The 23,532-nt window shown below is 38.0% G+C and overlaps 1 protein-coding gene across 5 annotated transcripts; it reads right to left on the bottom strand.

The window, feature by feature from the left end:
- Positions 1–437: 437 nt before the first annotated feature.
- On the bottom strand, positions 438–23,424 carry LOC112992885 (transmembrane protein 180-like). 5 transcript variants are annotated; one of them, XR_010391604.1, is made up of 9 exons: positions 23,360–23,424; positions 22,378–22,435; positions 20,085–20,266; positions 18,587–19,321; positions 15,461–15,615; positions 13,876–13,959; positions 12,802–12,945; positions 2,255–2,380; positions 438–687 (listed from the first exon to the last, which is right to left on the bottom strand). XR_010391604.1 is itself a non-coding variant. In XM_064520263.1 (8 exons), exons 3-8 carry the CDS (start codon positions 20,235–20,237, stop codon positions 2,377–2,379), a joined length of 1,275 nt encoding a protein of 424 aa, XP_064376333.1. In that variant the 5' UTR covers positions 20,238–20,266; positions 22,378–22,435; positions 23,360–23,424; the 3' UTR covers positions 1,364–2,376. The 5 variants fall into 5 exon arrangements, 4 of the variants coding, with proteins under 4 accessions (XP_064376333.1, XP_064376334.1, XP_064376330.1 ...); XM_064520263.1 differs by lacking the exon at positions 438–687 and having other exon boundaries at positions 1,364–2,380; XM_064520264.1 differs by lacking the exons at positions 438–687; positions 2,255–2,380 and adding an exon at positions 4,111–4,961.
- Positions 23,425–23,532: the final 108 nt, after the last annotated feature.

The raw sequence follows: 23,532 nt of genomic DNA on the forward strand, positions 1-23,532 counted from the left end.
GCCGCCGCTGGGGCCCGGCGGGGCTCGGAGCGGCCGGGCCCGGATGCGCCGCCTCGTTAGGGCAGAAAAGAGCAAGCGGCGGGGTTCCCCGATGCTACCCGCTCCCGTTTTAACGGGGGGGGGGGGGGTGTTTCTGAGGGAGGACGAGCTGCCCTGTGACGCCGGCGGTGAGCGGCGGCCGTGGCCGCTGCTGGCTGCGAGGCGTCGCGGAAGGCGGAAACCGGGCTCACCTCCAGCCGGGCAACTCCCTGGGCTTTCTGCCACCCATTACCATGTACAATTTTGGGATTAGTTCTTCAGTTTGAGAAATTCTTGACATTAAGGTCAACGGGCACTGAGGCGACGTGTGCAAACCCCCAAACAGAACCATCTGAAGATAAAGTGGTCACTACAGAGTTCGCACTTCAAAGGGACTTGTGTGTGCACACAGAGGAAAGCCTACACCTCTTTAATATAAAATTTGGCTTCAAGTCCTCAAACATTGCATTTTTTCTTGTAAATAACTATTTTGCAATACCTCAAAGTAAACTGCTGCCGCTAGTGTGGAATTCTTGCAATGTTTTGACCTAAAAAGGTCTCTTCAAACTCACAGCCCTGGTTCCACGGCAGGAGCACAGTCACCGTTCAGAGCAGGCAGATCTGAGGTCGACTGCGTTCCCGAATTTCCTCCCAAGGCGGTGGGGTGTGCTGCAGAGGAAAGAAGCCAGTGTGTAGGGAGGAAAACACGCACTCGAGAGTCAGGCTCCTGCGTGCCGTTTCTGTGCACGGGAGCGTGGGGGCACGGCAGAGACCGGCAGATGAAAATGTGTTCTGAAGGCAGCTAATACCCCCAGAAAAAGGACAGCCTGGAACAGACAATGCTTATCAAAACATCTTAATCTGGGACAGGTCAAGCTGGATAAAAGGCTTTTGGCATTTAATACAGTAGCTTATGCCTTTACTAGGACAAAAGCCTTAGTTTTTGTGGGTTTCAGTTAGGTGTTACACCACTGTGCCCAATTATGTTCTAATAAACATAGGTTATTCATGGTAGTAGCACAGAAAGTGAGGAATACCACATCCAGCTGAAAGAAAATCTAGACAAAGCCCATCTCGTTAATCAAATTCCAGCTGAGTACAGCATCAGGGCTATCACCTCTAGTCTCTCAGAGATTTTTTTCTTAATGAACACAAGCAATTGGCATCTTTCCTTTTGATCAGATTTGAAAGGCTGGAGTCTAGCCCCTTAATTTCCTGGTAAGGGTGACACGAAGTCAAACCACCACAGGATCCTGCCTTCTGTGTGGAAGATCCTCTGATCAAGCACTAATAAAATCCAACCTTGCTTAGCCTGGGAAATCAAGAAAACCAGAGCAACAACAAAATATCGCCAGAGGATTTTTCTGTTCGGTTTATTTTCACTGATGTTCAGCCTCCTTGAGGAAAGTTTTTGATGTGAGAGCTTTGGACAGTTTTCCAGACAAAGATTCATTTTTCTCCAATAGCTAGATGAGCAAGATGCTTTTTCAGTCTACTACTTCTTATTTGGTTTGGGATCAGGACTCTCCTTTCTATGTATGTTCTTGTTTGTAAAGACAGATTAGCTTATTTCCCCCCCAGGAATAAAACAGCTTTATAATCAAAATCCAAAATGACAAAGTTAAATTTGTTGCTTTTTAAACAGACATCTACTTGCAATGTGTAAACCACTAAATAAAATTGCTTCAAGTTAGCTGCATGTTGTTCACATGGAAATATATCATAATTTTATCACAGGAAAAATATATATAATGAATTTCATGCTGAATAAATTAAGAAATATGCTAGTTTTCATCTCTGTATTGTTAGTATACAACCTGGTTAAGTTTTAATGAGATGTTTCAAAGTTCATACCCCGCATTAGATTGGTCATTAATATTCTACTGTGATAGCTGAATACTAAGCATATTTTTCTCTTGACAGGCTATAAAAAAATGTACTATTCATGCACATTTAGGTAATAATTTTGATGTACTGTCATGATGTACAGCACATATGCTGATGGAATTATAACCTGTATCGACTGCTGGACAATCTCAGGAAACTGTTCTTTGTATAAATGTATGCATACCTCATTCAAAGCAATTAACTCGGTTAGGGGAGGATTTGCAGAAAAAAATTTTTGCTTGTTTCTCCTCAATTTTTTAGATACTTCTTCATGTTGGAAAGATTTCTATAATTTATTTAATGCCAAGGATCCAAAAGGTCCAAAACATATCAAGATTCGAATACTTACTTGTAAAGGAGTGTTTTTAACAAGATTGCGTTCACTTTGTGGTGATCACAGGGAACCTTGTCTTCTGGGGTGGAACTCACAGTTACAGGGCTAGCTCCACGGCCTCATGTATTCTAGGATGTTTATCTGCAATTTTCCCAATCAAGCAGAGCAATAAAACAACCTTTGCTTCTGTTATTTAAGTAGTAGTAAGAAAATAATTACCAGAAAGAGGGCTTTAAGATAAACAACCAACCTTATCTAACATCCCCTCTCCCTAAGGTAATCTAGGAAGCCCACTTTCTTCACACATGCCTCCTGGTGCCTGTGGGTTCATCCAGCTCCCTAAGACAACTCCCAGCAACTGCCCTAGTCTATGTTCTAGGTTCCTTTATAAAATCTGCTGAATTTTTTTTTTTGATTGCATGTATTACTGAGCTTTTTCCTGAGCTGGCATAATACTGTAAGAAAGAGCTCATAAGTATTTGTGGAGATGTGGCTTATCTTAACTGTTCCTTTCCCTTCCTGCTTGTCTTTCCTGACAGCCCCCATTAAGCTATACAACTATACTCAAATGTAAACATCCTACTAACCATGTCAACATAGCATTATTCATGAATTACTGAGCAGTTCCAAAAAATCAGCACAGCAGGAGACTGGGAAGGTCATTTTGTACAAGAAGAGAACAGGGACAGGACTGTAACCTCCACAAAACATAAATCTAATTCTTTCCTACTTAAAATTACATACTTTTGTTGTCATTTATTCAATGTTTTCACTCTATCATTAACCACATTATATTACTACTATATAATTAGACTAGCATTCTTTAGTGTTTATTAGGTATTATCCTTTTAAATCCAATAGACACCTTTAACTATTGATTTTCAATAAATAAAATTCATTGTGTATTAAGATCTAAATTCTGAGAATTTGCACAGAAACTCTATGAACTCAAGCATCAAGCTTCTCATTCCATGAAGTTATCATAACATTTCCTATTTTATATTATACACATTTAAATCCTCTTTATCAATTATGAGGCTATTTCAGACACTGTTAAATTACCAAGATTAAATTGTGGCATTTTTCCAGCAGGAAGACTTCAAGCTCAGATACTACTACCTAATGGGGAGTGAAGGCAGACAAACCAGCTGCTGCAAGACACTGTACTTTTGCATTTGATCATCCTTTACTCGATTCATGGCCAAAAACAATCATGTAGGTTTAGCAAAGGATAACAAAGTTTAGTGGATGGCTGAGAAATGGAGAATAAGCAATGTCAATCATAGCGTATTGTCAGTCTTCTATTGCTAATTCTTCTATTAAGACTACTGCCTGAATTCAACCAGTTTGCCAGCTCTCTTTTGGTATGACCCTTGATGTGATGAAAGGTGCTTTTTTCCTGTCCTTATAGCAAGAGAAATAGGACAGAAAAAGGGAGATTAGCATATTCTAGTAATTTGCAGATTTACTTCCTATTTTACCTGTTAAATTATTTGTATTGTATTTCTAGGATTTGTTTTCTCAATGAAGTTACTCTACACAGTTAATCCCCCATTTTTAAGGCAGTCTCACTTAAAAATTTTTGACTATTTACTTTTCCTATCTTAATTCTGAAGAGGCAGCGGTTTAAAGAGGCTATTCAAGCTATGTCTTCAGTCATGTCACCCCTTACTCCTTTTTTGAGCAAATAAAATGGTAGCTTTACCAAACATTTTCCAGAGACATTGATTCTGACCGTTTCAAAGAGCTCTTGGTATGTTTTTGACTGTTAAAGCTGCTTATTAGCTTTCCTGTTGTATAGCATGGTACTTTCCCAGTTGAACACTGTATTCTAATAACTTTATATTAGCACAAATTAATAAACACAGTCATCTAAGAAACACTGTATTTATGAAGCAATAACATTTTTTCCTAGCAGAAAATACATATTCTGTAAGAAAAAGGACAAACACATGAAAATTAGGAAATACTGACAGAGAAACTACATAAAAATATATATATAGTAAATTATTTATGACCACCTTGAAAGGAATGGTCAGGGAGAAAATAGTTTCATATAATGGATCAAAGACTATGTTAACGTAAATTTCTTCAGATTTTTCTCTTTCAGTAAGCACATCCACAAAACAGTAAGAATGTCGGGGGTTCCTCGCTAACAATCAAATCATGCTGTTGGTTTTTAAAAATAGATTACCGCCACCAGGCAGAAAATTCATATAGACAACGCAGTGCATCTTTTAAAATACAGAACGTAAACATGCAGTCTGTGTCTGTTCTAGTATTTTTATAAATATTCTTTGGATATGCAAATACATATGACACTTGTACGTGTGCATAATGCTATTAGCATCTACAGTGCAAATCAATAATGGTATCTCTGGCAAATCAGAGATAAAAACAGATAAATGCAACTTAAAACTTCATCACATTTCTGGCTTCTTACATTTTAACATAAATCTTCATATCATAAGATTCATTTGGATTTTAAATAATATTTAACAATGATATCCCACTTTTTCACTCACATTTGAAAGCATTTTACACGTTAGAAAAAGCAGGGAAACAAAGTTGCCTCTACTCTGCAAATGGAAAAAATGAGGCACAAAAGAATAGCTATTTTTTCCAAGACTGATATGTCAAATCTCAAACCTCTTAACTCAATTATGCCAGTGTCCACCAAAATGCACAGCAAATTCTTACATTCCTTCCTCTTCCAAGTTACCTATCATGATAAAGGCAGAGCCTCAGAAATGAGCTGGGTCAACACCAAAAGTCTAGATACATACAATGCATCTTCTTGTACTTTCGAGTAACTGGCACTCAGTAAGAGAGGTGGTTCTAAAATTATGTTTCACCAGGCAAAACAAAGAAAAAACTGCGATGGTAGATACTTAACGTATCTATCATTACACAATTTGAAAACCACTGTTGCTCAAGACAGATTATCTAACACTGGATACATTAGAGGAAAAAAGATAATCTATTAAACAAGAGTAGTGTAAACATACTAATGCATCTTATCATTACAGCACGTGTGAAATAAATGTTTCTAAATGATGTCAAACAGAACTTTTTTTTATAAAAATCACAGGATCTATGTAAAAGATTAAGACTGAAAAGATTTTGGTAAGGATAAATCAGAAATTAATGTCATCTGTCATCACATCAAATGAGTCCATCAATCCAACACTACTAAGCGGGCAGTTCCATCCAATATGTGTGTGCTTAGATTTGTCCCACTAACTGAACATGACTACATCTGCATACTAATACTTTTCTTACCACAGTGACATTTTGTATAATGTACTGCAATATAGTACCTTCAAAAGAAGAAGTATGGAGCTTTTTCCGTAATCAGCAACACTTTATTGAATAGCATTTTAATCTTTTTCCTATTTAGTCTTACACTGACTTTTACAAGGCAATTAATTATTCTTGGCTCTTCCTCCACTAGCTGACAGATTTGTCATAAGATGTGGCCAGCTAAATACCAACTAAATTTTTCTGTCTCCCTGCCTTCCCTGAGGGATGTCCATCCAGGCTTTTCCTGGCAAACTTCAGAGATGTGCCATTTTATCAGGTACAGCAGAATTAATCCACCACCTTTCAGTAAGCTTATGAAAATGCAGTTCCATTGAGTTCCAGGTGCTGGGCTGGGATTCCTTTACCATCTGCCATATCCTTTCTTCAAAGATTTAACAGTGACCAGTATGTACCAGAAATTTATTTAGTCATTTAGGGAAAAAAAGCACATCTCCCCTGTCTTATACACACCTGTCACATTCAAATGACAACTCAACTAGAAAAAACTCTGCACAGCCTCAGAATATTAAGGCTGAATGGGAATCTCTGTGATATTCTACACACTCTGAAGAATCCAACTTTATTGAAATGGCTCAAACTATGTTTTGGTCTAATAGTCCATTCAATGCAATTTTGCTTTTTCACATTTAAAACATACTACATCTCTTGTGTACAGTTCAGCGGAACATTTACAGACCAACTATTAAATATTTAGTATGCAGTTGTCAAATGACTATTCTGGATTGAAAAACGAGTCCACGTCAGAATCTGTATGACCGCAATGCAAAGTGGAACCAGACAGATCAAATAGAACATGGCATCATGAAGACCTAAAAACAAACTGGTGGAGAAGATGAAAACACCTTTCAAGATGAAGAAGATAAAGAATTGACTTTTACAGTCAATTCATGGCAAAATTTTTAAAAAATCATTCAATTACATTACTGTGTATAATCAATTTTAACTAAGTATCTCAGACATCAAACATGCTTCAATTATATTTTCTGATTCTACATACGGATACATATCTTACGCTACTTGTTCCTTTCATAATAGTTAGTAGGAAATAAGTAACACACAAAGGGTTAATTTTAAGATACCATAGGCAAGCTAAGAAATCCTGTTCTCTGCTTTAGTATACATCTGTATTACGTAATATAGAAATGAATATAAAGCAACATAACCCACTTATAGAGCAGGACATCTAAAAATGTTTAGTAAGACTGAAAAATTTGAAAGAGAAAGAAAAGCAGAAAACAGAGGCAAACATTATAATATGAAACTATTTTTATTTAACTATACTATTGCTATTGAACATTTGCTAATGAGTTGTCCACATAGTAAGTTGTTGTAGTTGCTAAGTGCTATGTAAAAGTCATGATTAATGCATGAAATTCAGTTACGGTGTAATGGGCTTTTAAAAATATTAAGACTAATTTCATTTATTGTTTTAAAATAAATGATTACAAGAATATTTCAACCATAAATATAATACATGTGAAATTAACACTGAGATTCTGTTTTATTCTTATGGATGCATGGTATTTTCTGGTCTAAATCTTCTCTAAGGAATAACAGATAAAAGAGCGCATCAACAACTATGAATCAAGGAGGAGAATATATGAGTAAAATAAATCCTCTTTTATGAACAGTCTGGTTTCTGACAGCTCAAAGCATACATTTAGTCATTCAGCTAGTAGCTGGAATCATTATCTACTGGCATTCTGTTAATTATTGGATTGTAGTTACTTAAATATCAAGAAAGTGAACTCAAGCTGAGAAACAGCCTCTAAATGAACTTTCTCTCCAAGAGACAGTTTAAGTTATTTTCTATCTTTTCTTGGCATTCAAGAATGAGATGGGAGACTCGCAGAACAGCTATGGACATGATCCAAAAAAACTGAAGTCAGTGCAAATAACTCATTAACTTGAGCAGGCTTTTGAATAAAATCTAAGGGTTACTCTGAATCATAAAAGACTTAATCCACCTCTCACTGCATTTAACATAAAATTTCTCAGAACCTCCAACATAAATCAGATTTATTCCTTAGTACATATACACCCTCACACAACGAGCATTCATCGTACATCAGGTACTTGCTAATGCGAAGTAAGAAAACAAAACCCCACCGGTTTACAACTGAATGACTTAATAGCTCGGGCAATTGAATTTAAGACTGGAACTGTTCACTAGCAGGGCACTGGTCCATAGCCCATGTTTACTGGCAGTGACAGTAATTTGTCACTTGGAGGGTGTTTACTGGTCTGCATTCAATTGCACTTTCAGTCCATCTCCAAGTAAACAAGGGCCCACGTCATGCACACCACCATCACAACTGCCACTGGTTAACGCTAGGAGCAGGGTCAGCAGGGAGGCCATTGATAAACTACTTACTTGTCTAAAGATGAGAGCAAGACAAAGGCACAGTTAGCAGGATGCTGGGGCTTGCACTTTGCCTGTTCTGACTGCAGTTTTCAATACTAAAATTCTTGCATATTTATACATAGCCATCAAGGAGGAAAAAAAAACCCCAAACATCTGCCAAATCACTGAGTTACACTGGTGCAATCCTGATTTGATTTTAGCGGAACAATAGCGGTTTAAGGAAATATTACCTATTGATGATACTATTTAGGAAAAATAGCTAAAGTATACAGTACAATGAATGGGAAAACATATCATTAAGGGATTAGGATAAATCAAGAGCAAAGCTCAGACTTCATCATAACAATGAGATGAACCAGTAACTTCTGAAACTTCCACGTATACAGTCATTTCTTTGCATATGCAAGAATAAAAAATACAATCTTCATTAAACTTACTTGTTGCATTTTAGACATAATGCCCTAATAGTAGTCTGAATAGAATGTGATGTAGTCCAGTTATTCAGCATGAATGCACCAACAGTTCAGAGGGCCTCTAGTAAGAAAGGAAGAGTTATTGTGACCTAACTTCATTCTGAAGAATGAATTTAAAAAGCCCATTTTTTGAGCAGGTAACTGTAGTTGCAGCGGCTCTCCAGAAGAGGGAGATTTTAAACTATGTATCTTCTCCTTTGGCGGGGGGGGGGGGGGGGGGGGTGTGAAATCGAGCATATGGGATAGGTAAGGTTTTACCTGGGATGATGGACCAAAATAAAAAAACAGACCAAGACCACTCTATCCTGCAAGCTATTGCTCATATTTTAAGGATATCACAGCAAAAAGAAAAAGAAAAAGAAAAAAGAAAAAAGAAAACCTTCTTAAGCTACCTTCTACTACAAAATGCTTAACTGATGTGCAGTTACTACATTCTCTAAGAATGTAATGCGTAATGTATACAGCATCATGTATAGCATATATATGGGCCAACTTCCTGTGTGATAAAGGTTATATCAAAAACCCAGAAAACCTCTGGAAGAGAGATACACTGTCGATAGCAGAAAAGTCCCACTTCAGAGTTATGATACCAGAGGCAAAATGAGAGATACCTGGATTGGTCCTAATGAAGACGACATCACTGATGGCTAAGAAGATACTAATATTGAGGCAGAAGTAAATACTGGTACTGATAAGTAAGATGCTGTTGATGCTAATGGTCAGTTCAAAGGCTTCAATACAGAGGAAGGTAAGGACAGTCAAGAGGTCTCTGGAATGCCTGGTCTAATACAGTACCAGGATCATTGTTCAGCAATAAGCATTTTCTCATTTCTGATGAATTTTAACCATCTGCCTGGAATTGTTATGATACCTCACTAATGAAACACAAAAAAGTGACCAAAGTTTCTTCTCTTCTAGATCTTTATACTCTGCATGAAACCTCTTTGCTGGCTTATCAGCTTGCCTGCCCTGCAGAACACAACCTACCAGAAGCCACCAAAGTGACGATGAACTATTGTCTCAAATGATCTTCAAATCAGATCAATGATCAAATGATCTTGGAATAAGAATTGAGTCAGAACATGCCAGTTGCCCTCATAAGCTGTTCAGGAACATGAACTCATTACTGAGGCAGAGAGTATGTGTGCGCCTATTGTTCACACAATCTTGCATCGAAAGACAAGCAAAGCTTAGAAACTGGCAACTTCTAGTTTTGCACTGTAATGAAACAGTAACGCAATGCCCTGATCATGGAGAATGTCAAGGAGTCTTAATATCACGTAGCTGAAGAACCAAAATGTCATTAGCTGGAATGAGGAGAAGGTATAGGTGAGGCAGTGTCATCGTATGGACTTTTTTCTGGCGATGTAAGAATCAGAGGGCATATGATTTATCTCAGCAGGTGTTTTTTGATCAACAGCTTTTTTGATACAGTGTACTAGAAGAGTACCAAAGTCTCAATATTTATGAAGCCCACTTTTGAAGGGAGAATGGTATCAACAAAATGCTATCAAACGTACAAGGGAAAAAGTATGGGGAAAAAACTCCCCCTCTAAATGAGCTAGGACCTTTTTTATATGCAAGTTAAATTCATTCAAAAAGTTTGTGTGCTCAGGCATTCCTTGTAGCCTTTGGTAAGCAACATCTCAGCAAAGGAATGAGGAAATGAAATGACAGTGTTACACAAAAATCAGTGTGAACAAGCGGAAAAGCTTATTTTCATAATTTGACAACTGTAAACTCATTGCTAGAAAGTGTTTTACTACAGTAAAAGCTTGCAAAGCTCTTGAGAACACAAAAGCCAATGTTCAAACTTATGATGCTGTAGAGAAAGACAAGGGATGCATCTGAACTGTTACTAAAGGAGACCACTGATGGTCTGCTAATAGTTTTCTCCATTCACACCATATAACATACAAAAAAACCCCAAACAAAATACAAATACTAAGATACATCTCATTACGATTCTTTTGCATTGTAAGTGAAATAAATGCTGTAAGAAACTAACGCAGCTGTATATAGGAAGCAACTGCTCATCTATTGATAACTAACATATCAGTATTTCCACTGTAATTAAGTACAGGAGCTTTGTTGCTATAGCTCAACTCTAAGTTCAAGGAAAAATGAGTAGCTGAGAATTCAGCAAATAGTTTTTGGCTTTGGACTGCATCTGTCTTCTTCTCCCAATAAACAGCACTGGTGAAAACTCGAAGACATATTTATTCATGGCCCAAACATGTTGGTAACGCAAAATAAAGGCTTCTTTATGCTATCTCTGCAATTCACTACCACTACACCTAATAAAAGTAAATGCTTTCTAGAGCACTTAATAGATATTGTCAGCTTTAGAGAGAGAAGGAGACAGCTGAGATTGTACTGGCATGGGTCATAACACTTCATTATGTATTATTCATATGTGTACAGTCTTTCTTTTTGAAAAGTGTATTTTAAGTGATCTCCTGCATCCAGTTTTTATTTTATCCCCAAAGAATGGCTCTGTCCTGAGGCAAGTGTACTTCAGCAGTTTGCCTATGGCTGAAATCTGAGATCAAGTGATAGGGTTTGAATATGTATTAGTAATTTTAGCTCAGTCAATGGTCAAAGTGCACTACCATGGGCAAACTGACTCCCTAGAAACAATCTTGGGTAGTCTGATCTTTATGGACATATACGTTGTAGTCCATTTGGTAAGTAAGCACTGGGTAAGTAAGCATACATTGACCAGTCCAGAAAATTACATTTTTAATACTGCATTTTTCATATTTCTTCTCCAGAGAGGCTCTGCTGGATTTATGAACAAGTTGGAACAAATGTCAATGACTAAGGACAGCCTTGAACAGTCCAGTTTGGTGTTGAAGGCTGACGTGTACATGCACACAAACATATACAGAAAACACAGGCAGAATGCTTCATATTTAAAAAATTCTTTTTGAAGGAATGGGCAAGAGATAGGCTATATTTCAGGTGCTCTTTGATTAACTGATCTCAGTTTTGTACCTTTAGTGCTGTTCCTTGCCCTAGTGGAATAAATCAAATTTCAGCACGACTCAAGTAAAAACATAGGTTTTAGAGACTGAGAACTCAAAGCATTTCAACTCTACATACAAGAAATGTATCGTTGCTATAGTCCTACTGGGAAACAAACCTTGAACTACTGTGATTTAAATTCCATCCACAAAGGGATCATTTCTCTGGTTGAAAGGGATTGGAACTGCAGTTTCCTTACTTCAGATCTAAATTTTTCTGAATCATCAAGATAAATATATTCAGTCCTCTTATATCCAGCATCCAGTTCAACCTATCACTCTTTTGCAAAAATCGCTCATCTTATTTGACAGTATAATGAGGTTCACATGCTCTTCAAATATTCTCACTGGCTGGCTGGCTATCCACAGAACGCATTAAAATCAAGTTAACTGTTCTCACGCATAGCCTCAATCTTAAGCCTTCCTCGCTTACGTCAGGATGCTTTTCTGAAGAATAGCTCTTGTCCTTCTATGTTGTGTCCCTCTTTGTACATTATTTTTTAGAAAATTCCTCATATATGAAACCTTCTCCTGGCCACAGTGGGGACACAACAAGTCTTTTCTCCCTCAAGAGCTATCTCCAAGAAGGTTTATAAAAAATTGTCTTTTATGTATTTCTCCTCGAAATTTAGGAAAACTCTAATTCTCAGAATATCCATGTTATTCTCTAAATCAAGCCCTACTCAGACTGATTCTTGCCTTTTACTTCTGACTTCAGTTAATCCTTACGTTTTCACTTCCTCCTGCTGGTCTTAAATAAATAGCCTATGATCTTTTTGGTGTACTAACTCCATATTCGACTGTTTTTATAAAAGCCAATATGCTAGGTGGCAACAGCCGTTTTACACTGTGCGTAAAGTTCCCCTGGGACTGCAATGAAATCGTTATAATGGTAAACAATACTGAAGCCAAAATGATATTCATACTTGAAGCAAATTCCCTCCCTCCAGTGATTATACTGTTTTCTCTCAAACAAAATATATCTTACATGAAGTCCTGTTAGAATTATATATTTGTAGGAGGTAAGCTTATGAGGTGAACAAAACATAGGAGCTAGGACAATCGTCTTCATAAGAAGTGGCAGAAGATCACAAACTTTTTTTTTCCCCCCCACAGTAGAACAGCAGATGGTAAACTACTGAAATGTATCCTTTTTTTCCTCAGAACTAGGTAGATATCCTCATAGATTTTGTTTTAATAAATTATTTATTCTTTAAAAAATTCTAGAAGACATTTCTATACAGATAAGAGAACAAGGGGAAATTTTTTTGAAGCACTGTTGATGCAAGCTAACTGCATATTACTTTGCTTTTTAGAATTACAGGATTATTTCACTTTAATTTCTATGATTTAAAGTATCCCTTTTAAACTCACCTTGGATCAGGCTGAGCAATTTCATTGCTGAGGTTCTCATATCCAAATTGATTTAGTATTGTAACCACAAGCATTGGAGCCAAAGACTGTGCAGGCTTGGTAAACAAAGCATTGGTACCAAAAACCATGGAGGAAAGCGGTGATCTAAAATATTTAAGGGGGAAAAGAAAAAGAACCCAAATGCACAACACTAACTTACTAGCATACATAATCAATTATAATAGTGATTCTTTAAATTCTGTTCATATGTGAATGCTACCATGATAAACTTCTGGGGTACATAGAGCTTAGCCCCAATTCCAAAAAGACTCTTGCTGGTCACAAAGTTTAACTTTCTACGCAGTGAGTAACTATTGAAGCTAAGACAGACTGAACAGAACAGGGAAAAATAATGACAATTTAAGACTTTGCATGCATTAGGCATGAAAAGGAGGCAATTTTTTTTCCTCCATGAAAGCAGAAGTTTTCACGTTTAAGTCCTTTAACACAGTGACCAAGACTGAGTGTGCACTAATATAAATATTGATGGAAGTGACAGGAAGTTTTTTGCACTTTCATAAAAATCCAAAAGATGTATGAGTTGTAATATGTCATGTCACATCAGGTTTTATTGATTTTTATTTCAAAGAGATAACAGCAACAACTTAGACTTTGAAGCTTGTACTGTAAGTAGCAGAGGTAAAACTTTCAAAATGCCTTTTCCATGTTAGAAAGGCCTTATCCAGAAAATTCCATAAGTAATATTAGATGTATAGGCTTACAGAATAAATTTATTGAAGGTAACAAGAGTAAACACAAAAAGATTGTAGGACTGGGCTTGTGTTGCTGTAGTATAATTTAAACTAGAAATGACCTAATGAACTGCTTAAATTACTCTGCTGAAGCAACTGCAGGGAATTGTACGCAAGTTCTTATCTTTACTTATGCTGACTTGCTCTTCCAAAAAGTACTTGTGTGTTGAGGGCCCAAGATGTCTCACATTTGCTGCCTTTACTTTGACATAATCTAACTTACTAAAAGAGCAACATGGCAATTTTAGAGTATTTAAAGAAAAACAGTTAAGACTGAACCTACCTCCGTTTGTGTTTTATTAAATCTGCATCAACAATATCTGCCAAGGGCAGATTGAACAAACTAAATGAGGCTTGTACAATTACCCTAAAGAAAGACAAAACATTTAAGATTTTCATAACTCCTTTATACACTTTTTTAATAAAAAATGTTAACTGATGCGTAACCTGACATTCTAACACATACATCCACCACGTTGACATCTCTGCAAACAAAGCTGAAACATTCACTAAAATATGGTGATATATCTGGTTAAATACCAGTTCTGAAAGCATTATTAGCTCTGTTGTGGTAACTGAGAATTGGAAATCTATATGGAAACCTATTTTTTTTCCTTTTTTCCCCTGGAATTCCAAAATTACTTAGTTTGACGCTGGTGTAAAAGGTTACAAATACTTGTTGGAGATTATGAGTACTAAGTTTTTAAAATTACATGAAACTTTAGAAGAAAGAACAAGTGAATATTTCTTCTTGAAATCTGAAAAGGACACAAAAAGGACTGGAAAGACTGTATCAAAGACAAATTTCAAAGTAGAAAGATTAGACTAGTAAAAATTTTATATACATTTCTACTTACGTATTTACATTATATATGCATTTAAGCAGACATACACACAGAGCTAACTCTTAACTACTAAATGAAACCATAAATTCAACTATTAGGATTTCACAGGATTTGTATATCTTGTTAAATTTTGATGTGATTAAGTTCTACTTACAAAAGGCTTTGAACATTTAGCACTTTAAACATACAGTCTTTAGGTTCCTTGGAAGATTTTCCTGGGGAAATCCATATATATCTTCATCATTTAAAATATGTAGGTAATGAAATTCAATTTATTGGTCACACAATTCAGTGTTACAGTAGCCCATGACTGAAATACTGAAAATAAGAAGGAAAAGGAAACAAAAAGAAAAAAAAGGAAGGTAGAAAAGAACATGTAGAAAGAAAGCAGTGAAATAGGAAATGAAGAGAGAAAATGAACTGCTCTAACAATGATCTGATACAAACAGTTTTTCGTTTTTAAATAAGGTTTCCATATGTCAAAATGTACATCTAGGCAACTATTACCTCTGGGCATCATACTTCACCGGTACCAGTGAAAACTGTGACTTAGTATTGTTTGCTAATGGATACCTGACTTACCAGCATCTGTTTTGCAGTGCAGTATGCAAGTGTTCATGCAATACTAAATGAGATCTGAGCTTTCACAGGAAACAGTCTCCGAAGAGTTCCTCTACTGAGACTGTCTAGGTCTATGTGGATGGAATGAGATTCTGCTTCACTAGAATCTGAATTTGTCCCACGTTAAAGTAGATACGTGGCTGGAGGCATGTGGCTGCAAACCTTAATTACTGTATTTATTTCACCGTTATTTTATTTTATTTTTTTAAGCAGAAATTAAAAGCTGAAGTAGAGTAAAATGAAAACTGAAAAAGTTGTAACTGGAGTTACAACTTTTCTGACAGGTAAAGCAGAACAGAAAGGAAACCATAAACAGAATGGCAAAATCTTCCAGCTATTAAAAGAAAGTGTGCATTCTGTTATTTAAGCATTATCTATGAATAAGGAAATATATTTACTTACATGTTTGTTGTGAGATAAAATGCCAAAAGATAATAGTGTTCTGGCCCTAGAAAAAACATTACAGCAGCAGCTATTCCTTCTAAGTAAAAGGAAAACAAGATGATTCTGTAATAACCAAACTTCTTCAATGAAGCATGACTGAGAAGAACAAGGCACTGAAAAGATAATATATACATATATGTGAGGAAAAGATAGATCACAGTATTTCAGCATTAGGAGAGCTTTAAAGCACGGACCAAACACAAGATACTATAAACTTAAAGTACCATCCAAATAAAAAATACAAACCGAACAAAGAGAACTGCTTATTGGATCATCCTGTGCTACCTCTACAAGGTAAGAATGGTCTACTTTTACTCAGAATTAATCAGCTGAGCACTACTATATTGTGAGGAAAATATTTCCCATATTTCCTAACTATTATTTAATGCCCATGATCTTTATGTCTGATATTCCTTAAATAATTAACTTTGCAGTGTATTAACTGTAAACCAAGCATCTTGTCATTTGAAGTTTAATTGCTGATCAAAAGTATTTTTGGAGAATCAAATTTTCTTTAATATTATATCTGTTTTCACTGACATTTATAGATATTCAGCATGACCTTTAAGTTGATAAAGCAAGCTCACCAAGACAGTTGATCTAAGCAAGTTATTGACTTTACAGTTAAGTAGAAAAAGGCAGATGCCAGTGGACAACATATGTAGCTGCATTTTAATTCTGCCAATCTTGGCAAGCAATAATCCATGCTAGAAGCTAGTGATGGGCAAATTCACAAAACTGTTAATAAGTGCTGGTTATATTATTAACAAAGTGCAAACTCTTCTATATCCTTTCTCACTTTCCATTTTAAAGGGGACATTTTGTAATGCATGATGCTTTTCTCATTACTAATATAAGCCTTTATCACTATCTACATGTACGTGGTCCTCATCACCATCACCTAAGAGAGATTCTCAAGCCCTGCAGAGATGGACATTTTCTCCTTCCTCCTATGTTACCAAAATGAACAGCTTAACAGTCAAGTAATATTTAAGAACAAGAAGAAATTCCCCTTGTACATTTGTTCCAATATTTAAACACTAACACAAAGAATAAGACCAGGACATTACTGTCAGATAGAAATGACTGTGCCAAATACTATTTTGAAACAGCTCAAGTTTTCTACTTAAACCAATTAGCAGGTAGTATAAAGACCAGGTAAAACAAATCTGAAAAGTTGCTATAGTAAGGCAATCTGATTGAAGGAAACTAAACATACTCCCAGGCTATTTTCAGGCATTTTGCAGAAACACGCTTATATTAGAAATGGTAAGGCATTCTATAATGCACGTCATTGTAAAACCCATGACCTTGTCTCTCTATAATTGAGAAATAACCCTGTGTCAGGAATACTTATGATTTAGAAAATTCCTGACAGTGTGCATATTTCTAAGACTACGTATTTCTAAGAAAAATACTATCTTAATGATGCTTTACATTTAAGTATGTTTGCATTTGTTTCAGCAACAGTCTCCCTGGTAGGCAGGTCTTATTCTTGCATCCACTGCAAGAAGGAACCCATGAGAGAAGCCGTATTCTAGTTTAGTACAGGCCACTGAAGCACATTCATAAGGGGCTTTATTTTACATGGGTTGGGTTCTTTTCCAGTAAGTGAAGTTCAGGACATTGCCACCAGATAATTCTCTTATTATATCTTGAGCTCAGAGGGACAAAACCTGAGAAAAAAATAAGGTCACAGCAAACTCTCTACGGTTCAGCGACCTTCTAGACAAAGAGTCTCTGGGGAGCAGAGAGAAATGCGTTTTCTGGAAGATTGTTCGTTTTACACTGTCACACTGATTTTATCAACAGTAGTGACTAATACCCATCGAGGGTAAAATTATTGAAGCTGTCCTAATTCTGTAATTTCTGTAGTTTCTGATGCACTTCCAAAGAAGTTCATCACCTAACTATTTACTTGAGTTATAAAAAAAGCCTATTAAAGCTGTGGTAAGGGTAGAAGTTGAAAGGATAGATATTGAAGAACTATGGAAGAAAGAAGGTATGCTTAGTATTTTTAGGAGAGAAAAGTCATTTCTTCTGTATTATACAAGCAAAAGCCAAAATTGTTACTGAAATTCTCAGTTGTGTATTCTAGTTGCACTTTCACATATCTCCTTCTAAGTTTTAGTTATTAAAAAACATTACAACTTAAAGAGCATACAGGCTGATTTTCAGAAATTCGTAGCACCATCTGTACCTGTGATGAGAGGCAGGGTACTCAGTTTTCGAGAAATCCAACAAGTAGTAAAAGCAGCAGAAGCTTTTAAAGATCCAGTGTAAGAAGTTAGAAGGGAATTAGAATGAGAATTTTCTTGCTTACTGCAAATAAGTACACTTCTGTTTTGTGGGACACGTTTTTGGTGCTTTTCTTGCTCTCACAGATTACTAGTCTGGGTCTTCTCTCTTTTCCAGTTCACTGCTCCTCCCCCCTCTCTGACTGGGCTCTTGCAATTTCATCTTTCTCCATTCCCTCTAAATGTAGCTGATCACAAAAGCAGACAGCAAAATAAATCTTAATGTATCATTCTCCAAAAGCAGCTATTTACAGATTTCTTCAGCTCCCATGACTGAGATATCGTATTTCAAGACTGCTTTTAATACCTAATAACTTTCCAGGGTTTTGTGCAGTTTCTCTGGGAAATTTCTGGAAGAATACATTATTTTTTCATCATAGAAGACAAAAGAGAAAAATAAAGAGAGGGGAAGGCAGAATTCTACAGATTTTGCTTTTAGGAACTTTTTATCCTGACCCCGTTTCCCATTCCTTTGTACCGAGCTATTATAAACCCTGTAACACACAAAACAGTCCCTCTTTGCACACTCCCATTTCAAATTCTTGCACACTTGACCGGCTTGTTTGCTTGTCCTCTCTCACCACCCTACTCTTGTATTTGTTTCGCCTGTACACGTAGACACTTTGCTCTTTTAGAGCTCTGGTGAGCTAGCTTTATTTCTCAGTACGGCCAATAGCTTATTGCAAGTACAGCATTTGTTCAGTGAAATGGTATAAACAGATACCTTGAGAATTAATAAGACACCATCTTTTCATCTTTTGAAACAAAAAAAAGCATTACTGCTTACCTGAGGACAAATAAAGCCTGCTCCATACATGATACTTCTTATTGAGGAGGAAAGGACATCCTTAGGAATGAGATTATCCGCAAAGATCATCATAAAATTGTTGCAAAAGGCTAGGTGAAAGACTTGGAAGAAGTTCATAGTTACAAAAAATAAAAAGTTTTTCTCTGCCATAATCTGTTTGGTTAGAGAAATTACAGAGGACCAGGAGAGAGCTCCATCACCATTTTCTAGATTAGCACTTTCCATAGGAATTTCTCTCTGTTCATACTGACTTGTACTGTATTTGCCCGTGTAACACATACAAGCTGTTGCTAATGCTGCAACCAAAACAGTAAAAGCCTGAAAAGAGGCAAAATTCTCCATGTTATCTGATATTAGACCACAGAAGAGAATGCTTGTTGATCCGATTAACGTTGCTACTTGGTTATACTTAATAAGCTGAAGCCTACTTTCATGTCTTGTGGAAATTTCTGCGAAGAGCGCACATTGCGCTAGAAGCACAAACGTAAGCAAACCGTCAAAAGCACATAAAGCAACAATAAGGTGAACACCACTTAGCCAGTCACCTTCCTCATAATGTTTCCACGGAAACCAAGGAAGCAAAAAGGCTAATGCATACAAGGGAGCTCCATATAAAATTGAAAACTGACGCCTTGAGCAGCATGCGAATTTGGAGTTATCTTGAATATACCCAAAAAGAGGATCATTAATGGCATTCCATATCATAAATACCACCTGTGACAAACAAGCACAAAAAACAACAAAATTTATCGTTAGTGTCAGTTTTCTGCAGAGGCTGTGCAAACACACAAGTAACATACATTGTATTTATTTAAAATAAATCTCTATTCAAAGAATAAAAAGAGATGAAAGCTTGCCAGGTCAAAACAGACTCAGAAACAAATTTTTAAAGGTATCTAGATGTTGACAGTATATGAGGAGTTTTGAAAAACAAATTTGAATAAGCAGGAAGGTGCCCAACTCTAGCTGAAATAAAACCCTGTCTCTAAGACCTCACTTCTTCAAAAGCTTATGTATCTGGGCTTTCATCTCACAAACTCTTACAGCAAGTAATTCAAAGCATGAGTTGGGCCATTACATTCAGGAGGTTATTTAGGTGCTCAAGAGTTGCTCACATGGATAATGACTTGCAGAATAAAGGCAGTATTTAACTACTTAAATAGTCCACAGAAAAGCACTAAAGTCAAACATATCCATGAAGCTGAGGTGCAGGATCGGTTTAGTACATTACTTCAAGCTATGAAAGGTAAAGATCTTTCAGCCTATAGAAGTCCAGAGATTTTTTAATCTAAAGATTGTACACAATGCACTTCAAAAGTGCCTTCAATTGCTTATGGATTAAGTAAATTTAACATGGATTATTTGTATAACTATTTGCAATGCATTCAAAGTGAATTTATAAATAAAAAATAACTTTGTTATGGTAATACAGACACATAGCACAACATGGAAATCAAAATATTCTGCTGTACAATACCTGCGCTTGATGAAATGCTACTTCTGAAATTTTATATTGGTTTAGGAAAAGTTTAACGTAGTAGAAGTTAAAGATACTGTTCATCATTCCAGCACCTAATGTAGTCATGGAATATGCCAGTGCATTACGATGAATTCCCCAAACAAACTTCATCTTCCAAATTGTCTAAGTCTCTTCTTCCTCTAGTTATAAAAAAAAGAATTAAAATAGTTGGTAGAATAATTTTCCAAAGTAAAATGACATGGGAGTTTTGCTTGTTTCAGAGAAGCAGAACTGGGTTCTTATTCTTCTCCATCCTCATTTTCTTTTTTTTTTTCTTTTTTAAATGAGCAACACATTTTACTGAGTTATGAGACACTGAGCACAAAACTGAATAGGTGTAGAATATTAAGAAACCAAAAGAACAAGTAGACAAAAATTCAGAAGTACATAATGCACCTGGTGCACAGACCCAGTACAAAAATCTGCTACTGCAAGCACAAATCTTGGTGTAGAGTTCAAAGCAACTGCATACATTTTAGATGCTTCTTGCTAGCTGCATAGTTGTAAAATTACGAAGAACTGTGTAGGAATGAAGTGACGCAATTCATATCCCTGTGTATTCCATTGTTATGAATGTACAATGAAGCACGCACTTAGACGAGTATTTATTTTAAAGTTATTTAAAGAATTCAAAGCTTTGTCTTCCTATTTTTTAATGTTACTAGTTAACAAAAAAGAGCCCAAGTCACGGAAGCAGTATTTTCAACTAATAAACTAATGATACCTTAAACCAATCGAAAACATTTTAATAAACATTTTCATACTAGAACTCATGTAAATCCAGAAAGTAACTCATACAGAGTAACACAGAATTTGGAGTATATCCAAACAACAGATTCAGCCCAAGGATATATAGTTCTTTAACATATCAAACAGATCGTCAGCCAACATTTTTTTAAGATGCTGGCTTTTTCCACGTATCTCGCATTTAACTGAAGTATGTTTGGTGCAAACCATCCAATGAAAATAGCTAGCTCTGGGGAATCTCTACCTTTTAAAGTAGAGAAATGAGTACTTTTATGTTACCAGATTTGAGTCTTGAATCCCAATACAAGAATACTTCTCCTAGATACTGTTTTTAACCGAGCGTTTATTCATCTGTAGATCTGTTCAAAAGAAGCTGTCTGCCATTAATTTGGATGTTACTTCAGGTTCAAATTGCAACCTTAATTAAGGACGCTAACTCCGAACTTTGCAGCCCGTGTCCTGTCAATGGTCCACACCTCACTCTTGTGTATTATATTAACAATTTTCTCCTAAAAGCTATTTTTCAAATATTCATCAAAACAGTTGGAATATTTGCTTGTTCAGCTTGATAAACAAATCTATCAGCAACTCCTTGAATTCCTCATAAAATGATCATGAGGGAAACAGGAAATGAAAAGCAAGGCTGTCTCCAACCTTCCTGCTGCTGCCTGTGGTTCGCAAAGTGCCTGGAGACCAGCTGCGGTGAGGAAGACGGTGAATCCTGAATCACCAGGTGAGGGCCAAAGGCCTGGCAACAAACAAAGTGGGGACTGGAGAATTTTCTGGCCAAGGCAGAATAGGGAACAGCAGTTTTTCCATTCCTCCCAACACAGAGAATGAACTACTTGAAGAGCAGTAAAATGGGTGTGTATTTTGGTACCTATAGTTAAGATGCTCAAATAGGAAACAATAGGCAAAGAGGAAATAACTTCTGTTTACAGTTAAGGAGAAAAAAAAAGTCAAGCTGACAAACAACTTGCACAATTTTTTTTTTTTAAGCCAACTTTTTTTTTGCAAGAGTGTGACTGAATTTGTAGATACTTGAGGATAACGGTGATGTATGTTTTCAAAGTTATTTTTCACAGAGCTATGGCTATAGCAACACTTCTATTTCCAGGTGATGAAATTCTGCATTTTCACAACAAGCTCTGTTTCATAAACTATTACTGAGAAACCTAAAATGAAGAATAGGATTATTGAAATGATTCCCATTTTAAATGTTTATTTTTAGAAGTATAACATTATAGATTGTGAAAATCATTATAGAAGCATGTTATTGACAAGTGTCACATTTTAAAATGAAGTGTGTATTCAAGCCTTCGCAACCACACTTAATACAGTATTTAAGTAGCAGATTTATGTACCGAGGGCACTTTTCCAAGGTAAACATTTTGCATGTATTTCCTCCTGTAAGATAGCATGGGTTTCCGAAGGGGGAATTACGGGCCCCTCCTCTCCCCCAAATGCCAGGAGCGCCAAGAAACGTGCTTCGTGCTAGCTTTACCTGCAAACTAGTACTGCAAATTCTTCATTCTTCAAATCACATCTGACTCGATTCCTTCCTATACACAGATTAAAAAAAAAGAGGTCCCCTCAGCTTCAGAAAATTTGGAAGTAGTATTTCTTTCACAAACTCCTTCTTACGAAGGACAGACAGGCCTCGGGTGCCGTGACTGCCAGTAACGCACAGGATCTGACCCGAGTGTTTACACTGCGCGGTCCATCTGCTGCTGCCCTGTGCACGGACTGGGCTCCGTGACGGGCTCAGGCACCCGCTGCCCTTCCCCGAAGACGTGCGCTTCAATTGGACAACAATGAAGTCACCCACGAGCGTCCCCTCCCGCCCAGCAGCCGGCCTTTATCCCGAACGCATTAAGGAGCAAAGCGCCGGCATTCCGTGACTCAAGGCGGGCAGGCCGATTTCGGGCATTTCTCGCAGAAACGGACACGCCGCGCCGGCAGCACAGGCTGCCCCGCGCCCCGCCCCGCGCAGCCGCCGACAGGAACCGGCGCGGGAACGGCGGGAGGCGGGCGGGCTCCCGCGGGAGCCTGTAGACGCGGCGCCACCCCGCGCTCGGGAAGCCGCCGGGCGGCCCCGCGGGCGCGTCTCTGTGAGGAGCGGGGAACCCGCGGGTGCCTCCCTCAGGGCGGCTCCCCCCGGCGCGGCTCCCGCCGCCTTGTAAGGGAAGGAGGCGCGGGCGAGGGGGCGGAGAGGGCCGCGCTCCGGCGGGACGGGAGCCGCCGCCGCCAGGCCGCCCCCGCGACGCGGCTGAGGGGAGTCGTCGCGGGCGCCGGGTCCCCCCCGCACAGGCGCTTCCCTCGGCGAGCCCCGCACGGGGCGACCCGGCGCCTCCCCTCCGCGCGGCCCCGCCTGGCACCTCCCCGGCCGCGCCAGCCCCGCTCCGCCGGGGAGCGCCACGGCACGGCGCGGCCCCCCCGCCGTTAGCCCCTCCGCGCCGCCGCCCCTTCCACGGGCACTAACCGACCTCCTCCGACGGGAGGCTGCGTAGCGAGCTCCCGGGGCGGGGCGCCATTAGCTTAATCCCACCTCCTCTTCATTCTCATTGGCGGCCCGGTCCGCGCTCGCCTGGGGATTGGCCCACGCTCCTTTCGATCCGCCCGGCGAGCGGCTCCCCATTGGCTGCCCGCGGGGGAGGTC

This window comes from Dromaius novaehollandiae, chromosome 14, assembly GCF_036370855.1.
Source record: "Dromaius novaehollandiae isolate bDroNov1 chromosome 14, bDroNov1.hap1, whole genome shotgun sequence".
Taxonomy (NCBI): Eukaryota; Metazoa; Chordata; class Aves; order Casuariiformes; family Dromaiidae; genus Dromaius; species Dromaius novaehollandiae.

Coding starts and splice junctions, on each gene's coding strand:
- LOC112992885 (XM_064520260.1), bottom strand. CDS start 20,237: ATGAAGTTTGTTTGGGGAATTCATCGTAATGCACTGGCATATTCCATG. Junction 15,616..18,586: donor CAGGCTTTATTTGTCCTCAG/GTAAGCAGTAAT, acceptor TTATCTTTTCAG/TGCCTTGTTCTTCTCAGTCA. Junction 12,946..13,875: donor TTAATAAAACACAAACGGAG/GTAGGTTCAGTC, acceptor TAAATATTTTAG/ATCACCGCTTTCCTCCATGG.